This window comes from Sinocyclocheilus grahami, unplaced genomic scaffold (assembly GCF_001515645.1).
Source record: "Sinocyclocheilus grahami isolate Dianchi unplaced genomic scaffold, SAMN03320097.WGS_v1.1 scaffold321.1, whole genome shotgun sequence".
NCBI lineage: Eukaryota > Metazoa > Chordata > Actinopteri > Cypriniformes > Cyprinidae > Sinocyclocheilus > Sinocyclocheilus grahami.
Genome location: NW_015505500.1, coordinates 1,254,511 through 1,281,893, shown reverse-complemented (window position 1 = coordinate 1,281,893; position 27,383 = coordinate 1,254,511). Strand labels below are relative to the sequence as shown.

The window sequence follows — 27,383 nt, the reverse complement described above, 5'->3', positions numbered from 1 at the left end:
TGGCGAGGATTCTCTCGATGGCCTTATGAGAGACCGATGTCCCCTGACCCCTTCGCTGTCCCCACGGAAACGGACCACCAGCCAAAGCAAAACGGAGCCTCCACTTCTGAGGACGAATAAGAGGACAATCTACACCGCAGGACGTCCACCCTGGTACAATGTTACTGGGACCACCTTTAAAGAAGCTTTTGTAATAGGTACGACATTCTATTTGATCACTACAAATCAGTCTTATGTAAAGTGCAGTGAATTATTAGATTTGATTACAGCTTATGAAAACATTGCACAATAAGATGTTTATCAAGAAAGTTAAGTGTATATAATTTAGGTTTCATATTGTTTTAATGCTTCACTCATAAGAGACTAAGAGATTAGTAAATTGGACAGTAATTGAATAAAGCAGCAGACTAATACAGAATAAATGATTTTATTATAAGTTTGCAGAATATTGACATTGCTTTCTCTAAATTTGAGGCATGAACTATGCACTACTGTTCAAAAGATTTTATTACATTTTTTTTTTTTTTAATAAGTAGTCTCTTATGATCACCAAGGCTGCAGTTAATTAATTAAAAAATACTGTAAAAACAATAATATTAGTGGAATACCATTACAATTTAAAATAACTGTTTTCTGTTTTAATATATTTTAAAATGTAATTTATTCCTGTGATGGCAAAGCTACTCCAGTCTTCGGTGTGACATTATCCTTCATAAATCATTCTAATATACTTATAATAATGTGTATTTCGTATTATAAATATTGAAAACATTTGTACTGCTTTTTGTGGAAAATGTGTTATTTTTTTGATGAATAGAAAGTAGAAATTCCTATTTCTGAAATGGGATTATTTTGTAAAATTACTGTCACTTTTGTTTCATTTATTATGTCCTTGCTAAATAAAAGTATACATTTATTGGAAAAAAAAAAAATCCTATTGACCCCAAACTTTGAACAGTAGTTTATATATCTTAAAGCGAGGTTTAAAGCTTTTGTGAAACTTTTTGTATTGAATGCCTGAAGGCTTACTCTTTTGTGGTGTGTGAGAACATGAGCTCTGTCAGGACTGTGCTCTGAGGTCATTAGTATGCAATCCATTGCTCACAAAGAGCCTGTCATATGGGTTACAATTTCACACTTGGATGTGCTCCAGTCAATTATTCCTGTAAAAAAAAAAAAGTGTGGTGTGGCTGTCGTCCCTGCTCGCTCAGTCAGAGAGAAACTAATAAATCCGCCCAAGTGGAATGATCTTCCTTTAACAAAGGTCAGAGGAACAGGGAGGCGAGAGAGGCCAGAGAGGCCGTAACAACACTGAAGCAGTTTTAAGTAACTTTAGTCCATATAGCAACAAGAAGCTTTTTCGTTGTTCCCATTGGTGGTGAATCTTATTTTATATGGTGTTTTCTTAATGGTCTTTTATTCTGGAAACCTATGTGATACTTAAAACTTTAGTTTCTGAAAATGTAGTGGTCAGCATAATGTCTCTCATGACTGGCTTTACAGTCAGACGAGTTGTATAATCTGTTTTTCTTGTCTGATTAGTAGACTTTATTTTTTGATATATCCCTTATTACTTTTAAGGTTGAAAAGAATTTATTAACCTTATATATGAGCTTTATTTATTATAATATAATATTGAGAGTGGCTCTGCCTCTGAAGTAATATTGTAAATTGCAATGAATCTGTAACCGTATTATTTTTTTCCATATATTTTGGGGTATTTACTTAACAGCCACTTTTGAATGAAAATGTTACCTTGATAAAATTCATGACTAAATTCAAGTTTATGTTAATTATGTCTGTCTGTCTGTCTGTGTCATAATTAATGCATTGAATATTGCAAATTTTCCAATGCTTTTTGTGGGTATTTTCTGATTGAACAGATTCTGGTAATTTATTACATGATCTTGATATTATATAATATAATTAAAGCAATAAGCCCCAAGAATGATAATTATTTATAAGAATTTACAACAGCTCCGCTTTGCGTCGTGCCTAACAACGCCCCTTAGCTATTATAAATTCACTGTAAACCACGGCTTCACGGGGCTTATTGCTTTTATAAAACGGTTATTCCGTAGTTAGGTTTCACAAAATAAAGCAGAGCAAATAAAGTGTAATGATATTAATAAAAAACGTATTCTTCCACCAAACAATGTAGTTCCTTAGAAACAGTTGTGGTTGCAACAAAGTGGTTGCCAAGCAACACACAAAGTAAACAAAGGGGTATGTTTGTAGAGTAATTTACAACAGCTTCGAACGCGGCTCAACCAATCAGAATCAAGGACCAGAGCTATCCATTTTATCCACCTTTTTCTACAACGTGGAAGTAAGCCTATGGGTGAGACTTCCGGTTCATTAGCCGCTATAGGTAAATAACGAGGAGAATAACAACGTGCAGTAAACGGTCAAACGGTTTGCACTACAAACCAGTGTGTTCATAATTAAGATAATGCATTAAAATAATATAAGTCACACCAACTTTCAATATCAAGCAGCAAAACAAACTGTTTTGTTCAGCTAAAAATAGCTGGACGGAGTGGACACAGATGAGACCGGAAGCCAGACCCATAGAATTTACAAATGGAAAATTTTTGCCCATTTTAACGACAAGAAAAAGGTGGATATATATTATATTATATTATATTATGTTATTCAGTGGTTCTGAAGTAATATTGTAAATCACAATGTAAATCAAATCTAAAACCTTGTTGTTATTTTTTTAAACCTTACTAAAAATTAATACTTTGTCTTATGTGTACATTTCTTAACCTTTCAAATGTTACTTTAACATAGCAGCAAAATTCATGATTGTTGTGAAAATAGAAGTTTGCGAATATTGACTTTTTGTGCATTTGAACAAGCTGCAGCTTCTGTTGTGTCCTGCAGGTCTGTGTGGAGGAAGTGCCTCTGGGAAAACCACCGTGGCCAATAAGATCATAGAGGCTCTTGATGTTCCTTGGGTTGTTCTGCTCTCTATGGACTCTTTCTACAAGGTACTTCACAACTGAGACCCAGCCTGAATACATCTGCTTTGAACTTCCTGTCCTTTTAAGTGAGGAATTTCACTCCAAATCCAATGGCTTGTTTCATCAGTGGTATTAGGGTTGGGCGACGTCTACCAAATTGGCATCGGACGATGTCTACAGTAAAACATCGTGATGGACGATGACATCGGGGGCGGGGCAGGGTTAGGGGTGTGCCCGAAACGTGAAACAAATAACGCGTTATACGGAGCCACTAAAAGGTTAGCCGCTTGCTAGTGGTAGCCTGTTGCATTACATTACATGAAAGTTCACTTACCACATACACAGAGTAAGGAGAAATGTCTGATAGGATGATGGCGAATGATTTGCAGATCCTGAGCACCAATGACAAACATCTAATGTTGTCAAATGTGTGGTAAGTACTGCCACTCCATAGTATAGAGTCCTTATGATCGCGAATCTCGAAAGTGAAAGTAAAATGAGAGCGTGCAATCGAAAGCGGTTTCAATAGTGGCTCCCTGATGCCCGCAATTTATATACACTCGCCCAATACTTATCCAACGATATAATTGTGAGAAAAAATATTTAAATGTTTTTTTTATCCTCCCATCTCGTAGGCTATTTATTCCCTTTAGGGTTTCCTTAGTGCACTTCATTTCCTTTCCGATCACGGAACTGGGATGTGGCGTATTGCGGGAGAGGGGGAGGGGGAATCACGATGTAAACATCGTGATGTCTGTCAGCCATCGGCGATAAACGATGGCATCGTCTATCGGCCCAACCCTGAGTGGTATTATTGCTCCGGTGCTCCTAGTTGCATTTGCAGACCATTGTACCATTAAAGTACTTCAAATGAAACTTCTTCATGTGTTGAAACCATTGAAGAATTAATATAATTTGCTCTTGCACCTGTTGGATGAGCTGAAACCCTGTAGGATCTACTCCTCAATCCTTATTTGATTTAATGGCATATCCTCCAGCTTATTAGTGGTCTAATTAAGTGGTTCAATCAGTCAGTCTGTTTCTCTCTATGGTGGAAAGTCTACAGGGCACTTTTATTGAATAGTACCCTTTTTTGTTATTGCCAACCTTAAAATTTCTGCACCACTGAAAAAGTGTAATCTTTACTGTAATCTTATTTCAACTGTCTTTTCTTCCCGTCTTGCAGGTTTTGAGTAAAGAGGAGCAGGAGTTGGCGGCAAGAAACGAGTACAACTTTGATCATCCTGATGCCTTTGATTTTGAACTGCTGGTAACTGTGTTGAGAAAACTGAAAAAGGGCAAAAGCATAAAAGTGCCAGTGTACGACTTCACCAGTCACAGTCGTCGCAAGGAGTGGGTAAGCCTGTGTGTGATTGTCTGGTTAGTATGCTTGAGCCTGTATAGATGCCTTACTACCTTGTTTTCTCCTCCAGAATAAAGCTATGTAGTTTCTGCATCCCTAGCTTTACCAAGCAAAATTGCAAAAAATTGTTTGGATGCTCGAAACATTGCTTCTCAGGGGAAATAAACCTACAAACAGTTTACTTACAGTTGTCGTATGTTTTTAGCATAGAAAAATACTTTAGAGTAAAGGTCTTTTGCACAGTCTGAAATTCTCGGCTGAAATTTTTGCACTTTGAAAAATAAATACGACCTCACATTGTGTCAATCATGTTTACACACTGCCTCCAAAAGATTCGTCCGTCATAAAAAAAATTCGGATCAGGTTTGCTTTTCTGCGATTTCGCATCCGTAGCAAGCATTTTGATAGGAAAGAATGACGAATGTAAAAAATCGTACATGTACTTATGTAGTAATTGTATTTATGTAATAGCAATAATACCTGTGTAATAACAGTAAATTATTCATAATTACGTACAACTAACCCTAACCCTATGGTAAGTACATATTAATTAAAATTACTCATTACTTTACACTGTAACAAGGCAACTGTAAAATAAAGTGTAACCTACTTTAGCTTTAAATGTGATGCAGCAATGCAAATGTAATTACGGTGAATGTTCTAGTAATGACCTGTAATGCTTTTTTGCTGTATTAATTAAATAGACTGTTGCACAATATGGCACGAGAACATTACAATCAGATTACCATTTAATATAATTGAGAAATTGTGAACATTTAACCTTTTTTTTTAAACTGAATTAATGTTAGTTTAATTTACTTTCTAAACCTAATTAGTATACAGTTATTATCTCTTTATAGATTTAATTTAACTCCAAAACCCAACACTTTTATAAAGCTGTCAAATTACACTCTCGCATTGTTAACTGAGAACAATGTTTATGGTTGTTTTTATTCTTTATAGGCAATTTGCAATTTCATGCCTGAGAAGAACAGTAGCAGTAACTACAGTTACTTTAGACATGGTATTTATGATTCTTTAGGAGCTGCACTGCTTTTATTATCTTCCTCAAATTTAAGGTGCAGAAGGTTTTTCCTCTGTATTTAAATGGGTTGTAATGTTAATGAGCGATAAAGGGAGATCTCTGGCTCTGTGGTGTATACAGGCCACTCGTGCTGCTGATCAATACCGAATGAGTGGCCATTGACGGGAAGCCTCATAGTAATGCATCTGTCTTAATGGGATCATGACACCATCAGGGTTCCCCTCATTCTGAAGCAGGGGTGCATGGAGGAAATGCATCACCACACACTTCCACAATCTCTCCCTACACTGCCTCAGTTTATTAACATCATATTTGAAGTGGAAAATAGTATAAGGCATTTTCTGGGCAATTTGTGTACGTTATTTTTGTGTAATTTAAAGAGAGATTTTTTTTTTTTACAGAAATTCTTTATGCTATAATTAATTAATTTACTATTTCAGTAATGCATTTGTACTTTTTCTGATAATTCATTATTTTAATTTAGATTAGACTGTAACATCACATTTTCATATGTTTTTTTCTCTCCCTAGTCCTTTACTGTTCTCTGTTTATGTTCCTCTCTTCAGAAAACTGTCTATGGGGCCAACGTTGTGATATTTGAGGGAATCTTGGCTTTTGCCAACAAGGAGCTTTTAAAGGTAAGCCTCATATTGTCACACTGGACATTATATAAAAGTCTCAGCTGTCACCTTTAACTGTGGTTTATAATACCACAAAGGGCTTTCAGTAAAAGATAGAAAGAGAGGAAGAATAATGGAAAGGTTCATAGCCTGAAATATAGAAGAGCATCATGGGAGTCATAAAGCAGTGAGGGAAAAATGGAGGTGTAAAAGATAAGGTCAAATGAAAAGAAAGATAGCTTTGTAATAGGGATGCACCGATACCACTTTTTCCAGTACTCGCCCGATACCAATACTTTTATTTTTGGTACTTGCCGATTATTATATTATAAAAAATGATATCTGGTCTCTGAATAATTTCTTTTGACTGTATATCCTTTGGTTATTTCCACACTTAATTATGGCCATTAAAATGTATTTTACAAGTTTTTGTTACTTTCACTGTTCATTTTTTTTTTCTCTATGGTACATCATCTTTAATTTAGTAGCAATAGAGCTGCTCCATTGCAGCGGCTTAGTACTGTAATCACACGCTTTACTGTAATGATGCAGGGAACCACTCATTATAAATCTCCTAACTGTGATATTTTCAGAAATAGAAGCCGTGTTTTTTTCATCTGAAACGTGCTGCGATTTTATATTCCAAAGCCACTCATATAATGCAGAAACACTCAAGCAAGCAAAACATGCGCAACGCGTGCACTGGTGCAGAATGAGAGGGACAAGTAGTACAGCCTAGCGCATTTCACACAGGCTGCTAGATTGACTTTCAGTCTACAGGGCACTTTTATTGAATAGTACCCTTTTTTGTTATTGCCAACCTTAAAATTTCTGCACCACTGAAAAAGCGTAATCTTTACTGTAATCTTATTTCAACTGTCTTTTCTTCCCGTCTTGCAGGTTTTGAGTAAAGAGGAGCAGGAGTTGGCGGCAAGAAACGAGTACAACTTTGATCATCCTGATGCCTTTGATTTTGAACTGCTGGTAACTGTGTTGAGAAAACTGAAAAAGGGCAAAAGCATAAAAGTGCCAGTGTACGACTTCACCAGTCACAGTCGTCGCAAGGAGTGGGTAAGCCTGTGTGTGATTGTCTGGTTAGTATGCTTGAGCCTGTATAGATGCCTTACTACCTTGTTTTCTCCTCCAGAATAAAGCTATGTAGTTTCTGCATCCCTAGCTTTACCAAGCAAAATTGCAAAAAATTGTTTGGATGCTCGAAACATTGCTTCTCAGGGGAAATAAACCTACAAACAGTTTACTTACAGTTGTCGTATGTTTTTAGCATAGAAAAATACTTTAGAGTAAAGGTCTTTTGCACAGTCTGAAATTCTCGGCTGAAATTTTTGCACTTTGAAAAATAAATACGACCTCACATTGTGTCAATCATGTTTACACACTGCCTCCAAAAGATTCGTCCGTCATAAAAAAAATTCGGATCAGGTTTGCTTTTCTGCGATTTCGCATCCGTAGCAAGCATTTTGATAGGAAAGAATGACGAATGTAAAAAATCGTACATGTACTTATGTAGTAATTGTATTTATGTAATAGCAATAATACCTGTGTAATAACAGTAAATTATTCATAATTACGTACAACTAACCCTAACCCTATGGTAAGTACATATTAATTAAAATTACTCATTACTTTACACTGTAACAAGGCAACTGTAAAATAAAGTGTAACCTACTTTAGCTTTAAATGTGATGCAGCAATGCAAATGTAATTACGGTGAATGTTCTAGTAATGACCTGTAATGCTTTTTTGCTGTATTAATTAAATAGACTGTTGCACAATATGGCACGAGAACATTACAATCAGATTACCATTTAATATAATTGAGAAATTGTGAACATTTAACCTTTTTTTTTAAACTGAATTAATGTTAGTTTAATTTACTTTCTAAACCTAATTAGTATACAGTTATTATCTCTTTATAGATTTAATTTAACTCCAAAACCCAACACTTTTATAAAGCTGTCAAATTACACTCTCGCATTGTTAACTGAGAACAATGTTTATGGTTGTTTTTATTCTTTATAGGCAATTTGCAATTTCATGCCTGAGAAGAACAGTAGCAGTAACTACAGTTACTTTAGACATGGTATTTATGATTCTTTAGGAGCTGCACTGCTTTTATTATCTTCCTCAAATTTAAGGTGCAGAAGGTTTTTCCTCTGTATTTAAATGGGTTGTAATGTTAATGAGCGATAAAGGGAGATCTCTGGCTCTGTGGTGTATACAGGCCACTCGTGCTGCTGATCAATACCGAATGAGTGGCCATTGACGGGAAGCCTCATAGTAATGCATCTGTCTTAATGGGATCATGACACCATCAGGGTTCCCCTCATTCTGAAGCAGGGGTGCATGGAGGAAATGCATCACCACACACTTCCACAATCTCTCCCTACACTGCCTCAGTTTATTAACATCATATTTGAAGTGGAAAATAGTATAAGGCATTTTCTGGGCAATTTGTGTACATTATTTTTGTGTAATTTAAAGAGAGATTTTTTTTTTTTACAGAAATTCTTTATGCTATAATTAATTAATTTACTATTTCAGTAATGCATTTGTACTTTTTCTGATAATTCATTATTTTTTAGACTGTAAGACTGTAACATCACATTTTCATATGTTTTTTTCTCTCCCTAGTCCTTTACTGTTCTCTGTTTATGTTCCGAAAACTGTCAAACTGTCTATGGGGCCAACGTTGTGATATTTGAGGGAATCTTGGCTTTTGCCAACAAGGAGCTTTTAAAGGTAAGCCTCATATTGTCACACTGGACATTATATAAAAGTCTCAGCTGTCACCTTTAACTGTGGTTTATAATACCACAAAGGGCTTTCAGTAAAAGATAGAAAGAGAGGAAGAATAATGGAAAGGTTCATAGCCTGAAATATAGAAGAGCATCATGGGAGTCATAAAGCAGTGAGGGAAAAATGGAGGTGTAAAAGATAAGGTCAAATGAAAAGAAAGATAGCTTTGTAATAGGGATGCACCGATACCACTTTTTCCAGTACTCGCCCGATACCAATACTTTTATTTTTGGTACTTGCCGATTATTATATTATAAAAAATGATATCTGGTCTCTGAATAATTTCTTTTGACTGTATATCCTTTGGTTATTTCCACACTTAATTATGGCCATTAAAATGTATTTTACAAGTTTTTGTTACTTTCACTGTTCATTTTTTTTTTCTCTATGGTACATCATCTTTAATTTAGTAGCAATAGAGCTGCTCCATTGCAGCGGCTTAGTACTGTAATCACACGCTTTACTGTAATGATGCAGGGAACCACTCATTATAAATCTCCTAACTGTGATATTTTCAGAAATAGAAGCCGTGTTTTTTTCATCTGAAACGTGCTGCGATTTTATATTCCAAAGCCACTCATATAATGCAGAAACACTCAAGCAAGCAAAACATGCGCAACGCGTGCACTGGTGCAGAATGAGAGGGACAAGTAGTACAGCCTAGCGCATTTCACACAGGCTGCTAGATTGACTTTCGCCAGAAAGTCGTGTATGCCTGAGGTTGAAAATAAATTGTTTATAGTGAATGCCCCTATATATGGTCTTATTTTTACAATTTAGTTTTAAATCAAAATGATGTGTGTGCTAAGTGAGTGAACATCAAAGATCACACAACAGAAGTGCGCGCGCCTCTCTCTCCCCCTCCCTACCATTAAGTAACTTGTGCCTTGTTTTACTTACTTGTTTTTGACATATCCGACTGAACTACAAACTTTCCAGTGATGTCTGTGAGAAAGGGATATTCACTCGACAAGCTCGCGCATCTGCGCCGCCACACGCTCAATCCACTCAGCGCGCTTTGCTTATCAGCTCGCGCACATCAGCTATTCAGGCGTAAATACTGAATGTTTAACATTATATTCATTGCATGCATATACTTCGTAGACATCCTTAATCTCTAATAACTCCATTCTGCTCTCTGTTGTTCTGTTGTCTGTGTTTTTTTTTGTCTGAATATGGCACTTATCACATGCTGTGTGGTATCGGGGCATTTTAACGAGTACAGGAGCTCAGTATCGGTACCGATACCAGTATCGGTATCAGTGCATCCATACTTTGTAATGATTGGAAGAGAAGGGAGGGAATATTGTGTATTTTAAAATCCCACAGATTAGTTATGGATGCTGAATGACAATAAGATGAGAGGTACAGTCTACTAAACTTGTGCTGTAAAATAAAGAAATGCATTGCTGAAATCCAGATGGCTGTGCTCTACTGTGTCTAGACTGAAGAAAAGTGTAAAAAAAATAAGATCTCAGTAGCCTATATTATGGCAAATCTTACAAAAAAATAGGGATTTAAATTAAAAAGTAAAATTGAAAGTATGCATAATGGTTTTTGATGTTCCCTTTATGCTGATTTTAAAACAAATTGTCTTAGCATGATGTTTTTATTACTGTATTTCTGTCATGAGATTGATTTGTTTTGGGAATTTTAAAAAAGTTTTTGAAAAAAGGCTATGCTCACCAGGGCTGCATTTATTTGATCAAAAATACAATAAAACAGTAATATTGTGAAATTTGATTACCAGTTAAAAAAAGTTTGATCTATTTTAATATACTTAAAAATATATTTTATTGTGATGCAAAGCTGAGTTTTTAAGCAGCCATTACTCCAGTCTTCAGTGTCACATGATCCTTCAGACATCATTCTAATATGCTGATTTGGTGTTCAAGAAACGTTTTGGTTATTATCAGTGTTGAAAACAGAAATCTTATAACATTATAAAAGTCTTTTTTGACCGATTTAACGCATCCTTTCTGAATGAAAGTATTGCTTTCTTTATTAACCCCATGTTTAGTTTTTTTTTTTTAATATGAAAAAGTAATATTGTAATGCAAAAAAATAATTATCATTATCAGCTTCATTATCATTATGTTTAAGTTTTAAGTTCTTATTTTTTTCTTTTGAATTTGGGGTGAAATGATCCTGGAAATTTCACATAGCCTGGTTTGTCTCTGCCGCTGAGTAATGGATCTCATTCCCACAATCCGACCACGGAGATGAGATTCCCTCTCTACTATAGCGTCTCTGTCTCTCTCATATACATGAATACTAGTTAATGGTTAGCTAGATAATGAGTTCTAGTTGTCTCTTCTATCATTTAAGGGAACAAATGCATCTCTGGATAAAGAATAGATATGTAAAATCTTGTTCCTAAAGCCTGATCCTATTGAAACGGCACAAGAAGTCTGTCCTCTCCTTGTGTTCTTTTCCTCCTGCATCCTATTGTTTTCCTCACACAGTGAAGATGACTGATACTTCTCTCTCTCTAATGGTGAAGGTGAAGAGCGGCCACAGGAAGTGAATAGGCGGTGTTTATCTACGCCTGCATTGACGGTTACCATTGCCGGGTATCGATTCTTCCCTGCGCGAGGTGTCCGGAAATCTATACAAATTAAAATGGGAGTTATTGTGTACGCATTGGCTAAGCAGTTCATCCTGACGTGATTTACGAGCACTGCGCAGCAGATGTGCTGCAGAACGAATGACACTCAACAAACGGCAGACATCATTCGGCTAATGAATGGATCAGGGTTTTCCGTTTAACTCTTTCTCATTGCAGGTCTTTGTGAATACAGTGACAGCTCACCTCCGTTTTCATTTCGGGACGAATGAGCAATGACTTCCTGTCCTTTAAAACTTGATATACAGTTGACCTTTCACCCCATTCATGTGTGTTCGTTGCACGCCTGCACACAAAGTCTTATAAGTTATGCCTCGTCGTGTTGGCAGGGCTGCTGGCACTGCTGTTTAAGGGTGTTGGATTGTTTATCGTTACCCTGAAATTTAATGCCTTTGCCATATCATGTGGACTCACTGAATGATATTAATTTTCAGCGTCGGTGTCAGCACCAGCGGTACATCTTGGCTAGTTGGCGTCACGCTGCACTACATTGCTTTGATTGATCCTGACTTCCCCTTTGCTGAGCAGCTTTTTTAAAATTTCCTATCCGTTCGCTCCGTTGAAAGATCTGATACGTGTTTTCAGTAACAGGAACCGAACCGTTGAGGAGAGACAGTAGTAGATCCTGGACAGATTGTGTCTGCCCTGCAAGATTTCATCACTTTGGGCTGGAGAATAATGAGGGTTATTAATCAATGGTATATGCTTCTGTTGAAGTTTTTCTTTTCCCCAAAAAATATTGTAGTTAAGCAGCAAATTCTAGATGAAGAACTACTCTACTTTTCTGAAGTTTGGGGCTGGTGAATTTGTTTTTTATTTTTTAAAAGTTTTTTAAAGAAGTTTCTTATGCTCACAAAGGCGAAAATGCAGTAAAAACAGTACAATTGTGAAATATTACGTTTTAAAATATTCATTTTCTGTTTTAAAATGTAACTTATTCCTGTGATGGCAAATCTGAATTTTCAGCATCATTACTTCCGTCTTCAGTGTCACATGATCCTTCAGAAGTCAATAATTTGAATCATGAATGCTGAATTTTTTTTTTGTCCTTTTTTTCAAGGTATTTGGATATTTTTTTTTTAAAACAGCATTTATTTTAAGTAGAAATCTTTTGTAACATTATAAATGTCTTTACTGTCACTTTTAAACAATTTAATACATCCTTAGCTAAATATAAGTTTTAATTATTTTTATTTAGCTAAGGGGCAAAATCTTAGTGACCTCAAACTTTTAAATGGTATTGTACACTACCCATAATCCTAAAGCGGAAGCTCCAGAAACCACTAAAGTACTGCAGCAGAAGAATGTGTGTGCAAGTTACAGGGTTCCTACGGGGTTTGGAAAAGTATGGAATTTGATTTAAACATTTTCCAGGTCTGGAAAAGTATGGAAAAAAGAAAGCAGAGTATGGAAAAGTATTTGTGTTTCCAGTTTTTTGCCCCATTTAGTTTTTTTTATAATAGAAAATTAAGAATTTAATGAAAATAAATGTATTGTACAAGAATTCAAAGTTAAAATACGACTGAATGAATTCAAGGTGCACTTTTTTCATTATGCAAAATGCAGGTTATAAGCAGTTTGGGTTTCTTCTCACAACATTCTTTGCACTGTATTACATAGCCTCAAGGACCTTTGCAAAAATAAAAAATATACAGACTTTTATGTGCGCATGAGAAACCATTGAACTTAGCATATAGGACAATGCACACAGAGCTACCTGTTGTGCCATCAGCCCATTTCACGGTGTGGTTTCTTGGGTACCACAGAGTATGTGTTAAAGAGACCTAAGGCCTTGAAATTCTCGGTTCTATAAAAATAGAAATTGTAATGCGTAAGCATGCACTAAATTCCCATGCACATGTGAATACTTTCTGGAAGGCAAATAACGTTTCTTGTGTGCAGATGACTGTACTATATACCAAATATAAAGCTGAAAATAATGCTCTATGAAAAATCTAAAGAGTTTTGGAAATTCGAGTCTGGAAAAGTATGGAATTTTGAAATGGAAAATGTGTAGGAACCCTGAAGTTATATATTAAGCACATTATATTAAACCCTTCAAAATGCACCAGATTGCACATATTTGAATGTGACTTGGTTGCATTTGGCATTGTAATTATTCAAATATTTGCTTGTTGCAGCTCTAATGTACACTTTTTGTGTTTGTCTATCACATGTTGTCAGTTTTTGGACGTTTTGTTGTATTTCTGTTTCTGTGTGTCCTTCAGCTCCTAGACATGAAGGTGTTTGTAGACACAGACTCAGACATCCGGCTAGTCAGGCGCCTAAAGAGGGACATCACGAATAGAGGGCGTGACATTGCAGGTGTCATTAAACAGTACAACAAATTTGTCAAGCCTGCGTTTGAGCAGTACATCGAACCCACTGTGCAAGTTGCAGATATTGTGGTCCCAAGAGGTACGTGAAGTTGGAAAATGTCAAAACTGCCAAACATTTTGTGAGATATCAGACTATTAAGCATATTTTACCGGACTGTCTGTCTTTAATGTTGTTAAGCAACGTTTATATTCAGAAATTTCATTAATAGATTATTTAAAAATGTTTCACCTTGAATTTTTTTTTTTTTTTACATTTCTGTATAAATAACTGACATTATACAGTTGTAATAGCCCTGAATGCTGGTACAGCAGTAAACAATTACTCTGAAAGCTCTGTAGTTTATTCAGATTTTTTCTACTCAAATTTATGGGATTATGTGCTTTATTATAACAGTCCCCTTCCGTTGTTTCTCCAGGTGGAGAAAACTTTGTAGCCTTGGATCTGATTGTTCAGCATGTTCACAGTCAGCTGGAAAAGGTATGTAATAAAAATGGCTCCTCATTCTCATCTGTTTGACACTGAGTGAGAATGATTAGTTGGCCTGTGCATAATGAAGTGCTGAGAATGGCCAACATGCATGCTGTATCCCTGCTAGATGATCCACATGCTCTTAAAACGCATATGAAGCCCATGCCATGTTATAAGTGTAGTTTGCCCTCTGGTGGTCATACTCTATATGTGACAATAAATATTATGTGCATTGGTTCAAACAAGAAAAGGCAAGGCCAGTAATCTTGATATGTCTATTTTACAGTCCATCATCTCCATTATAGTATTATAAAATTCATTTGCAAATGTAATTTCTGGCACAAAATATTCATTAAAAAAATGAAGGATTGAAATTATGACATTTCCTTTGGGAATTGATTGGATCTGTGGGCATTTCATACTAAAGAATAGTCCAGCCAGATTGTGAATTTACTACTAAAAAAGTAACTAAATAGCCTTTTGCCTGTTCCACTTTTTTCTTTGGAATAACATGCTCTGATGATTCAGACAATATGCCGAGAAACCAGGAGACAAGCAAATGTGTAGTCAGTTTTGATTTCATGTCGCCTACCAAGGTAATTACTAGAAAGACAAAGATGTTAACACTAATGAACGTTTGCTGAGTGACGTTCATGTGCATGCAGTGCTGACAGATGTATTCCACAAAAAGGGTTTAGTGCCTCTTTGAAATGTAATCGTTTTCTGTGCCTGGCAGGCTGAATAAAGTCATGAATTATCCTGAGGTGGAAAATGCTTTTCTGTTTTTTTTACTCGATCAGTCACAGTGAGGAATGATCTTTAGAACTAATGAACCATGTGCTTTGGTGCAAAAGGTATCATGCTTTAAAGCCACAGGACCGCATTGGGTTTCTCATCACATATGTCAGATTTGAAAGATTTTCTGTTAGGCCCAGTGAGTACTTTGACTGAAAAATCTTCAAAGTACTGCAAATTTTTTTTTTATGATTCCTCAATTAGGGGCACTTTTTAAATTTTGTTTTGTATAACGTGTGACATGTGGGTTTTCAATATTGTGTGTGATGGTATTGACATTTTTTGCTTTATGAGAGAAAAAAGATAAACCTTGGACTTGCTAACATGACAGATTAGGTAGCAGCCAATTGCATTTGAACTTGGTTTAAGAAATTGATTAAATTAATGAAATGATAATTACTGGCCAATGTATAATGCTATACATTATTTTCTTAGTTATTTAAAATATTATCAAATGGTGCATGTATACACACATACATATTACTGTTATAACATGTATAAATGTATACATTCATAATAAATATATTACTTTTATAATTAATATATTACATTTATTTATTAATTCCAAAGATTTTCCCTAATTCAAACACTTCTTTTTATTTCAATTTATTTATTTATTATTTTATTTCAAATTAAAAAACAAAACCTGTTGTGACTAAAGCAATGGAAAATGTATTGTAATGGAAAATTTAGTGTCTATACATGTTGTATCTAAACAACCTCAAGATTCCACAGTAATACAGTGACACTGATAAAGACTTTTAAATCAGCCTGAAACATGTTCTTTTTAGTGATGGAAATATGAGAGGCATAAGTGTATGTTGTGTAAAACTGCAAGAATGTGATTGTATCAGGTTAAATATAGGGAGTAGCTGATAGTGCCATGAAATATTTTCCCAGTATACCATGGAGAGGGTGAGGGCTGACTGTTTGGAATGGCTTTTCTGAGTGAATATCTCATTTCATGAGTTTGTCTTTTTTTCTTTTCTTTTTTTATTCCTCTCCTCCCTGTGTGTGTTTGTAATGAAATACTTGCTAAACCCTCAACCGATTGCTCTAACCATCCCAGCGTGAAATCACAGTGAGGTATGGCTGCTTTTCCCCTCATTTCCTTCCATCTCTCTTTCCTTCATTCTTTAAACCTGTGCTTCATCTCTCCTTTCTTTTCCTCAAACTCGCAGAGATGCAAATGGAGACAAAAGGAAAAGCGTAGCTCTGGCTATGGTCTACGCTAAACAAATTGAATGTTAATGCTGCAGTATGAAAGGATGCACAATAAAATCTCATTGGTCCAAAGTCACAGCTGTAATTTAAACCGCTAATACACTACCGTTCAAAAGTTTGGGGGGGGTGGTATGATTTTCAATGGTAAAGTCTCTTATGCTCACCAAGGCTGCATTTATTTGATCAAAAATAAAAAACATTAATAGTGAAATAGGCTATTATTGCAATTTAAAATAACTATTTTCTGTTTTAATATGCTTATGTAATTTATTCCCGTGATGGCAAAGCTGAATTTTCAGCAGCCATTGGTCCAGTCTTCAGTGTCCTTCAGAACGCATTCTAATATGCTGATTTGGTGCATTATCAATATTAAAAACTGTTGTGCTGCTTTGATCAATGTGTTGTGTCCTTGCTGAGTAAAAGTATTAATTTCTTTGAATGGCAGTGCTTGTTTTGATTTTAATTTTAATATTTTGGCCGAAATGATCTACAAAGCAAAACGTTTGAGTGGACACTATATTAAGGACCTGAATGAATTGCACGAAATTTATGTGAAGACAGAATATATTTATAAATTAGCTTTGCGAGCCAAAATAAACACCATAGCTTCACTGTGTACCTTTTGTCTCCACCTCCACTGTGTTATTTTGATGCTGTTGCTAACACAGGGATGGGCCTATTTCAGTGGTTTTGCTCTTCAGGTACTGTGCAGACTGTGAAATCCTCTGATAATGCATATTAGGGTCTCAGTATTGAGACGTCTGTTGTCATTTTATCATTTTAGACTGGCAACAGCACCTCAGCTGAAAACCACTGACATACTACCCAGACCTGAGCTCATCTTGGCTGTGATGTGCCCGTCTGTTCTGTATAGACTTTAATCAGGTCGTGTTCTTTTCTCCCCCTCCCTCTCTCTTTTCTCTGTCTCGTCATCATTGTCTCCCAATGAACATTTATTCCTTCTTCAGAGGAAACTCCGCTGGGATATGTGAGGATAAATTCTTGCATCCTCTCGCCTTTCTTTTTTTCTCTTCTGTTATCTTCATTTTATTTGTTTATTGTTTTCAATTTGATTTATTTTTCGTTTTCTTGGATCTGTCCTCTGCAATCCTTCCTCACTTGATAAAACACGTTCTGCTCTTTTAATATTTGTTTTTACTGCTATTATTGTTTGAATTTTTTTTAAAGCTTGTGTATGTTTAACTTTCAGAGTGAGCTAATAACATTCACACTGTCAGTCCATCACAATGTCCTAACCAGCATCGCCTGTGAAAAGCGACAAGACATTTTGTCCATTGCTTGGTTTTTATTTTTGTGGCCTTGCATAGGTAGAAATCTAATTGGTCCAAAATCCCTGTACATATCTTCTGATTGGTTGTCGTCATGTTATGCCGAGGAGCGGTTTTGTTTTCAGTGGAGACAAAGTGCTTGTCGCGTCACACTGGTTAGGACACAGTGTCTTTCTGTATGGGATTGTGGGCTGACGTTTGGTGAAACTGGCAGCCACAATGAAGGAAATTTAGCAGCCACATATTAAATGTCTCAAATCAGTCATTAATGTAGGTTGTATACTGTAGAGGGTAGGGATGCACGATATATCGGCCACCATATCGGTATCGGCCGATAAATGCTCATTTTTTCTGTTATCGGTATCGGCCTGATAAGAAAATTTGGCCGATATCTTAAAGCCGATAAATGATGCATTATTTCCTTCAGAGACACTTCAGATGCGCGCTGTTCGTTTGCAGCCTTTTGTGCAATTGTACGTTGTAATATTGTGTTTATTTGATGTATATCTGATTTATCTCATATAGAATGCGTTTGGTTAAGTTAAAAGAGCGCTTCAGTTTACCGGTGATCGTCTTTAGCTCAGCGCACGCAGCTCAAACAGCAGTGCACAACATTAATAACTATGATTGGGAATGTTGTGTATATAACATTCTAATGAGAACATTATTATAATAAAACGTTGTGCATTCTTTGGGTTTAGTTGCTGTGTTTCAGCGCGTTGATATGGGAAGAGCGCATCCACAACAGGATCACACATTCTGACTATAGCACGCAATAACTGCATCATTTTGTACATATATATAAGTTGTAATATTATGTTTATGTTGTATTAATATTAATCTCAGGATGCATTTCCTTGAGTTAAATAAGCTGCCAGCAAAACGCTTCAGTTTACCGTGTTCATTCAGCTCTTCAGCTTCAGCACGCGCAGCTCAAACGGCTGCTATTTAAAACAGTGGTATTAATTTGTTACTTTTTCAAAATCATTGATACATTATTAATAACAACAACCCCTTGTATTTTTATCTTATTATTTCCATCAACAATATGGTTTAGTAATTAAAATCATTTAATTGTCCGTGCAAAGGCTATTCCGTTTTATTGATCTGTGGCGCATTCATTTTGATTCTTTACACGTGTAATGATGTCCAGTGACTTGTTTGCATTATTTATGCATTATTTTATTTATTTGTAAGACTTTTTTTATGACTAAATTTGGTAATGGGAGAGTAAAAATATTTTTTAAACGTACACCGTTCAAACTAGGCTGCTTATGTTGAAGTGTTTGGGATGTGGCTTTTAATGATGAGACCTTTTTTGTAATCAGGCTCTCAAAAAGTATATAACAATTTGGATATAGATTTATCGGCCAACATATCGGTTATCGGCTTTCAAAAATAAAGAATAATCGGTTATCGGTATCGGCCAAAATTTTCATATCGGTGCATCCCTAGTAGAGGGCATTGGTGGCTCTCTCGGTCTTTGCTTAGATTTTCACAATTGCAATATTATAAATGAACAGAGTTCAGAGTCCATTACCATCTTGTTGGTTTTATTTAATATCACATTATTTCACTGTTTAAAGAAATGGTTTACCCTAAAATTAGAACTGTCATTTACTCTGCCTCAAGTATGACTTTTTTTTTTCTTTCTTCTGTGATATGCAAAAGAGGTTTTTACAATGTGTAAAAGCATCATGTAAATCCTGCCTAACGGGGTTTTTTTTTTTTTTGTGGTCTGAAAGAAAGTCATACATGTTTGGAATGAAATGAGTGAGTAAATGACAATTGTAATTTTTAGGTGAACAGTTTCTTTAATGCTTGTGCATCAGATCTTTGGTTGCAAAACCCTCACTTCTGTCTACTAATTTAAAGGCCTGTTCACACCAAGTCTGATAGTTCACGCTAATGATGCACACACTTGTATGTAAAAACCTATGATATTAACAGGTTGTCAACACATAACCCAAGTCAATATCTTATTGGTCAGGGAGGTTTGTTTTTGGGGTGAAAGTGGTTCATTTGTGTAAATTATGCAATAGTTTTATTTTAAAATGTATTCATAATGGAAATCCTGACTTGAAGTGAATGGGCCTTGACTCTACCTTGACCTGCTACCATAACACTTCAAACTCACATCAGCTCTTCAAACCATATTCGCACTGGGAAAAAGTCAAATATTGTTATATTTGTCTTTTCCATTAACAAAAAGTTTGGTTTTGTTTGCTTGTGTGCAACTTGTGGAATGTTTACATTTCATATCCGTGTGCTGTATAGATCAGCACTGGCATCTGCCCATCAGGGTCAACCTTTACCCAAGACCCTGAGTGTCATGGAGAGCACCCCACAGGTCCGAGGAATGCACACTATTATCAGGTATGACCTCGCTGCTGTTATGAATACTTAAGTAATTTACACACACACTATTGGTGTTTTTATTGTAATATTTTATTGATTTATTTACACTAATGTTCAAAGAAAAAAATCTAAACAAGCACTGTCGTGTAAAGAAAACAATTTAATTCAGCAAGGACACATTAAACTGATCAAAAGAAAATATTAAGCAGCTGTTTTCAACTTTGATAATGATAAGGAATGTCAGCATATTACAATAATTTCTGAAGGATAATTTGACACTGATGACTGGAGTAATGGCTATTGTTATGAATACTTAAGTACCGCACACACTATTGTTTTTTTTTTTACTGTAAAATTTTACTGATTTATTTCCTCTACCGTTCAGAAGTATTTAATACTTTTATTCAGCAATGATGCATTTAATTGATCAAAAATGAAAGTAAAGTTCTTTAAACAAATGCTATTTTTTATACTTTCTGTTCATCAAAGAATTCTGAAAAACTGCATCATCATAACCGTTTTAACGTTCAACTCAACTCAGCAATGTTACACCAGCAAGGGCATAAATTAAATTTTAAAGTAGAAAACAATTTTAATTTATAATAATATTTCACAATATTACAGTTTTTATTATATTTTTGATCAAATAAATGCAGGCTTGGTGACTTTTAAAACCTTAAGAACTGACCTGAAACTTGGTAGTGCATTTACTTATTTAATTTTTTCTACATTTAACACATTTACATTTTTAAAGATTCAATTTATGGTTTAATGCTTTTTATATTAAAATATAATTGAATATAATTTATTATGAAGAAAAAAAGATGTTTGTATATCTGTAGATGTGTATATCTATTCACAAATGATACGCATTACAAAACACGCATTTAATTCGTATTGAACATTTTACTAAAAGTAAGAATTTGCAGCTCAGTAAGTGTGTCGGATGTTGATTCAGTAACCACTCTGGCAGATTCAGTTCATTCAGTTAAGGATCCATCTGATGGATTCAATATTTTTATGAATCTTTTTGAGTGGTTCATTAAAAGAACTTGCTTATGAGAATCATGTGTTGTAAATTATACTGTACTAGTCCTGCATGTTTGATATGGACCTAACAGACAACATAATAGAAAGACGAATTGGCATAATTTCACTGTCATATCAGCACGTTAGCAAACTGCTAGCTTGCAGCTCAGATAAAAAAAATATATAATTCCATTTTATAAACCAACCAACATTGCTGTAATTTCTGTTATAGAACATTAACATTGGTCTGGATATCAAGTTTAGGTTCAAACTCAAGAATCATAATACCTGTACCCTTTAGATATACACCTTGGGTTACTCCAGTGTAGGTGTACTATGTGTCACAAATAAATAAAGGTAATTAAAATAAGGATTGTTTTGTCACTTTATCTAAACGCTCAGAACAGTGCTTTCTGTACACCGTATCATACACTCTTCCAAAACACACATCATCTCCGTTGTGTATTATTGACTGTGTCCCCTGTGCCCTCAGGAATAAAGAAACCAGTCGAGATGAATTTATTTTCTATTCAAAGAGATTAATGAGGCTTCTCATAGAGCACGCCCTGTCCTTTCTGCCGCTGAAGGTGAGTGGACCGCCATTAATGACCAACTACGATTTTTTAAACTTGATGTTACGAGCTCTGGGTATTGGTCATAATACAGTGATGCATATGAGTGTCAGGCAGCGCCCCCATGGACAAATTCAGTTTTTATGGTGTGAAGTGAAGCAAGTCTTCATTCTAGGTTATAGCACTTGTTTTATATAATTTTAGTAAAAAAAAATCGATCACTGATTCTTATTTGGTCTTCTCTTTTTAGCCGGTGTCTGTTGAAACTCCTCAAGAAACTGTATATGAAGGGAAGAGGCTGAGTGGGAAAAGGGTTTGTTTATTGGAAGTTCTGATTTTTTTCTTTCTGCCACAAGAAAGGTAACATATCACAATTTTGAGTTTTTCTCCCCTTTTTCTGAGGAAAAAAGTTTGAATAGTGAGATATGAACTCAAAATTGTGAGGGGAAAAAAGTCTATATTGTGAAATTTTTTTTATTCCATGGTAGAAACACATTTCCATAGGTATCACTATTATCTGTATGGCAGGACTTTAGGCCTCTTGTTTGTTCGTTTGATAGATTACTGGTGTGTCCATTCTACGGGCAGGAGAGACCATGGAACAGGCCTTGATGGCTGTTTGTAAGGACATTCGGCTCGGAAAGATCCTCATTCAGACTAATCATGACACAGGAGAGCCTGAGGTATCACATCTTCACCCATCCAACTGACAGACACATCTATAAACAAGCCCTGATCCAAAAGTTGTCTGTGTTGTCATGTGTCCTTGTGTTCGCAGCCTTGGTGAGACGGCACGTATGATTTACTCGTTGCCTACTAGTCAGGTCACGGTCTGTTTCACCGCTGTGCTTTGCCAGATTTGATATCTATGCCTCTTCTCAGCTGACATATAACATGTGTCATGATGTACATGATAAACTCAACAGCTCTGTGCTGATGGATGTCAGTTTGCAGGTATTTTTTTGTAAGAGTATTGCGAACAGCTCCCTCTAGCTGTATGTTCAGCGGTATGTACTATTATAGAATTTATTCAGAATTTTAAATTGGCTTTTAGTTTTATATTTTCAGTTTAAAGTTTTTGCAATTTCATTGTTTATCATTGATTAGTTTTTATTAATATTACGTTTTTGCTTTAGTTTTTGGTCATTTTTAATAGAATGCTTATAGTTTTTTTTTGTTTTTTTTCCAGCAAAAAATAACATGGTTTATGGCTTGGTGTTAAAATAAATATTTCTGATATTTTGTACCGATTCACTGGCGATATAAAATGACACAAGTTTGATTAATTTACAGAAATTAGTTCAGACTGTCATAACATGTGTCATGATGTACATGATAAACTCAACAGCTCTGTGCTGATGGATGTCAGTTTGCAGGTATTTTTTTGTAAGAGTATTGCGAACAGCTCCCTCTAGCTGTATGTTCAGCGGTATGTACTATTATAGAATTTATTCAGAATTTTAAATTGGCTTTTAGTTTTATATTTTCAGTTTAAAGTTTTTGCAATTTCATTGTTTATCATTGATTAGTTTTTATTAATATTACGTTTTTGCTTTAGTTTTTGGTCATTTTTAATAGAATGCTTATAGTTTTTTTTAGTTTTTTTTTCAGCAAAAAATAACATGGTTTATGGCTTGGTGTTAAAATAAATATTTCTGATATTTTGTACCGATTCACTGGCGATATAAAATGACACAAGTTTTATTAATTTACAGAAATTAGTTCAGACTGTCCATTTCAGTGAAATGGTGGTTCTCTCTCTATATATGTGGCCCTGGACCACAAAAGCAGTCTTAAGTCGCTGGGATATATTTGTAGCAATAGCCAAAATTACATTGTATGGGTCAAAATTATAGATTTTTCTTTTATGCCAAAAATCATTAGGATGTTAAGTAAAGATCATGTTCCATGAAGATATTTTGTAAATTTCCTACTGTAAATATATTAAAACTTAAATTTTGATTAGTAATATGCATTGCTAAGAACTTAATTTGAACAACTTTAAAGGCAAATTTCTCAATATTTAGATTTTTTTGCACCCTCAGATTCCAGATTTTCAAATAGTTGTATCTCAGCCAAATATCGTCCTATCCTAACAAACCATACATCAATGGAAAGCTTATTTATTCAGCTTCCAGATGATATATAAATCTCAATTTTGAAAAATTGACCCTTATGACTGGTTTTGTGGTCCAGGGTCACATATATATGTAAGGTATAATGTACATCCAGCCGGTTGTTATCTCAGAATAAACCGCAACAGGGTGATCAGGACCCCGACGCGAAGCATTTATCCCGCTTATTACACGGCTACTTGCCACATAAGTAAATTAGACGTGAAATATTGATTTGAGTTGAAATATTTGAACGCAAAGCTTCCATGAAGACAGCAGTTGCGAGCAAGCGGCTAATTCAAACTAGACGGACATTTAAGGGAAACGGTGCCGTCAAACCACTTATTACACAACATTTCACCACAAAAATAATTAAGGCAATAAAAGAATTAAGACGAAAATGTTTTAAAACCTTACCAGTTTGTTAGTTCTCTTATAATCCATTACACCGTACAAAACAAGCTGCGCAAAACCACGATCATGTTTTGCGCAGCTTGTCAGTGAACAACGGCTCTGTGTAGTAAATGCTGCTTCATGTGAAAGCACGCACGTTTTGGAGATTTACCGCTGATTACAGAACTGGCTTTACTGACAAGATGCGCATTAAATATCGCATGCGATTTATCGTGCAGCCCTAATAAATAAATATATATATATATATATATATATATATATATATATATATATATATATATATATATATATATATATATATATATATATATATATATATATATATATATATATATATATATAGATAGATAGTTCCTTAGATGTCCTTATTTAATTTAAGGTTGTTTATGTCTGTTTCTGCTTGAGAAGTTTAGTGTTTTCTGCACAGTAATGTCACATAAATCATTGTTTAGTCTATAAATTTGTATTATTATGGTCTAATTTCCTCCTCAGCTCCATTACCTTCGTTTGCCCAAGGACATCAGTGAGGACTACGTTATCCTGATGGACAGCACTGTGTCTACAGGAGCGGCAGCTCTCATGGCTGTCAGAGTCTTGCTTGTAAGTCACCTCAGCAGACAGGTCCTATTTATTTCATTTGAAGTAAATTTCTCAATTGTGCACATATATTTGTATACTTCCTGGCCATTGTGGAGTAGATTTTGGATCCTTTTAAGATGTGTAAACTAAATGTCAACATCTCACGTTGCTGAATCTGTAATGTGAGTGATAGGAGATGTAAACCCTAGACCAGATCTGGTCTTGTTAGGTCTGGTCTGTTTCAAGAAACACCCAACACAATCAAGTTTCTACATGATCTTTGACCTCTTTTGCATGAAAACAAACAATCCTAACCAAATTGCTCCCTTTTTGGAAGCAGAGTTCACATAGGATATGGGTGTCTGTCTGGACGTGGTTCAGTACTTCTATCTGTTAACATGGCTACTTGGAAATATATAGATATGTTGCACTTTATGGTTCCTCCTGGTGTTTATTAAATTTAAACTCTCTATATTATATTACATTACATACCAAATTATTCATTTATTCCAAAAATGTTTCATTGCATTACATACACCATTCTAACTTGGTTATATACTTTATATTTTATTATTTTATTTATTTATCCATTTATTCTGTTTATTTTTGTACAGTGGTTTTCCAACCCTTGATATCTACATTAGTTAGTGCTCAGTAAGGTTTAAATCGGGGTGATTCACGAACTCGTCTGTTCCAGGATCATGATGTCCAGGAGGATAAGATCTTCCTGCTCTCTCTGCTCATGGCGGAGACGGGTGTTCACTCAGTGGCTTACGCCTTTCCCAATGTGCGCATCATCACTACTGCCGTGGACAAGAAGGTCAACGATGAGTTTCACATCATTCCAGGGATTGGTAAGAGCAGTTTAATTAAAGGAAGAGTTCACACAAAAATTTTAATTCCCTTAACATCAGACCATCTCATTCCTTGTGACGTTCACTCAAATTCTTGAATCGATTGTGCTTGACAATCCTTGTAAGGCTGTGGTTCTCTCGGTTGGTTGTGCATCTTTTTTTTTCACACTTTTTCCTTCCACTCAACTTTGTTAACATGCTTGGATACAGCACTCTGTGAATAGCCAGCTTCTTTGGCAATGAATGTTTGTGGGTTACCCTCCTTGTGAAGGGTGTCAGTGATCGTCTTCTGGACAACTGTCAGATCAGCAGTCTTCCCTATGATTGTGTAGCCTAGCGAACCAAACTGAGAGACCATTATGAAGGCTCAGGAAACCTTTGCATGTGTTTTGAGTTGATTAGCTGATTGGCATGTCACCATATTCTAATTTGTTGAGATAGTGAATTGGTGGGTTTTTGTTAAATGTGAGCCAAAATCATCACAATTAAAAGAACCAAAGACTTAAACTACTTCAGTCTGTGTGCATTGAATTTATTTAATACACGAGTTTCACAATTTGAGTTGAATTACTGAAATAAATGAACTTTTCCACGACATTCTAATTTATTGAGATGCACCTGTAGATGAATTTGTTTCTTTATCAGAACCGATTTGGAAAAATTTAGCGTTACATCATTTGCTCATCAGTGAATTCTCTGCAGTGAATGGATGCCTTCAGAAAGCCAAACAGCTAATAAAAATATCACAATAACTTACAAATGATCTCCGAAAAAGTCCATCCCCTGTTGTCCTCTCACATCCATATCCATTATCCACCGACATATTTCAAACTGTTTTGGACTGTTTTTGGTGTTGGTAGTTTGATTCAGAGATGAGAAAGCAGAATAGAGGACTTGTATTTTTGCCCAAAGCAGTTCAAATTGATGAACTGGATCCATGTGGATTACTTGTGTATTGTGATATATATTTTTTTCATTTTTTTAACTCTAATTCTGACGTAGGGCTGCACGATAAATCGCATGCGATATTTAACATGCATCTTGTCAGTAAAGCCGGTTCTTTAATCAGCAGTAAATCTCCCATTACCTGCGGGCTTTCACATGGAGCAGCATTAACTACACAGAGCCGTTGTTCACTGACAAGATGCGCAAAACCACGATCATATTTTGTGCATGTTTTGTGCAGCTTGTCGGTGAACAACGACTCTGTGTAGTAAATGCTGCTTCATGTGAAAGCCCGCACGTGATGGAGATTTACCGCTGATTACAGAACTGGCTTTACTGACAAGATGCTGGTTAAATATCGCATGCAATTTATCGTGCAGCCCTATTCTGACGGCACCCATTCACTGTAGAACATCCATTTGTCAGCAAGTGATGTAATGCTAAATTTCTCATCTGTGTCTTGGATGGCCCGAGTGTGAGTTTCAGCAAATTTTCATGTTTGGGTGAATTGTTCCATTTAACAAAAATATAGAAAAAATGGGTCCCCCAAATATATCGTAATTGCAATTGTTTTGCAGGTAATTTTGGGGATCGTTACTTTGGGACTGATGCTCCTTCAGACTGGTATGAAAGTGATGAGGGGATGGACTACTGAATTTCATCAAGACCTATGTGAGCAACTATATCTGCATGTATTGGAGAAGGGAACGTTTAAGCACTTAATCTCATATGATTGTGGACCCATTGCCCTGCCCTATATAAGCATAAGCCTTAGCCACCTCTTGCTGTCAATGCTTGCAATACTACATGCTACAAATGAGCCCATGCTCAATACAGGTCAAAGCATCAACAGACCCCCAAACATTGGAGATTACTGTTCATTAGCTTTCCTTAAAATGCCCACATGACATCACAATTTGAGAATTTTTCATTAATACTTGAACTAATAAGAGTGGAATAAT

General features: G+C 35.5%; 1 protein-coding gene across 2 annotated transcripts; it reads left to right on the top strand.

The window, feature by feature from the left end:
* On the top strand, positions 1-27,383 carry LOC107602209 (uridine-cytidine kinase-like 1). 2 transcript variants are annotated; one of them, XM_016294649.1, is made up of 14 exons: positions 1-197; positions 2,890-2,996; positions 4,156-4,326; positions 5,944-6,015; positions 13,669-13,858; positions 14,196-14,257; positions 17,236-17,255; positions 19,834-19,932; positions 21,437-21,530; positions 21,766-21,828; positions 22,076-22,198; positions 24,536-24,643; positions 25,320-25,476; positions 27,000-27,383. In XM_016294649.1, the coding sequence occupies exons 1-14, from the start codon at positions 26-28 to the stop codon at positions 27,074-27,076; spliced, it is 1,515 nt and encodes a 504-aa protein (XP_016150135.1). In that variant the 5' UTR covers positions 1-25; the 3' UTR covers positions 27,077-27,383. The 2 variants fall into 2 exon arrangements, with proteins under 2 accessions (XP_016150135.1, XP_016150136.1); XM_016294650.1 differs by lacking the exon at positions 17,236-17,255 and adding an exon at positions 16,113-16,129.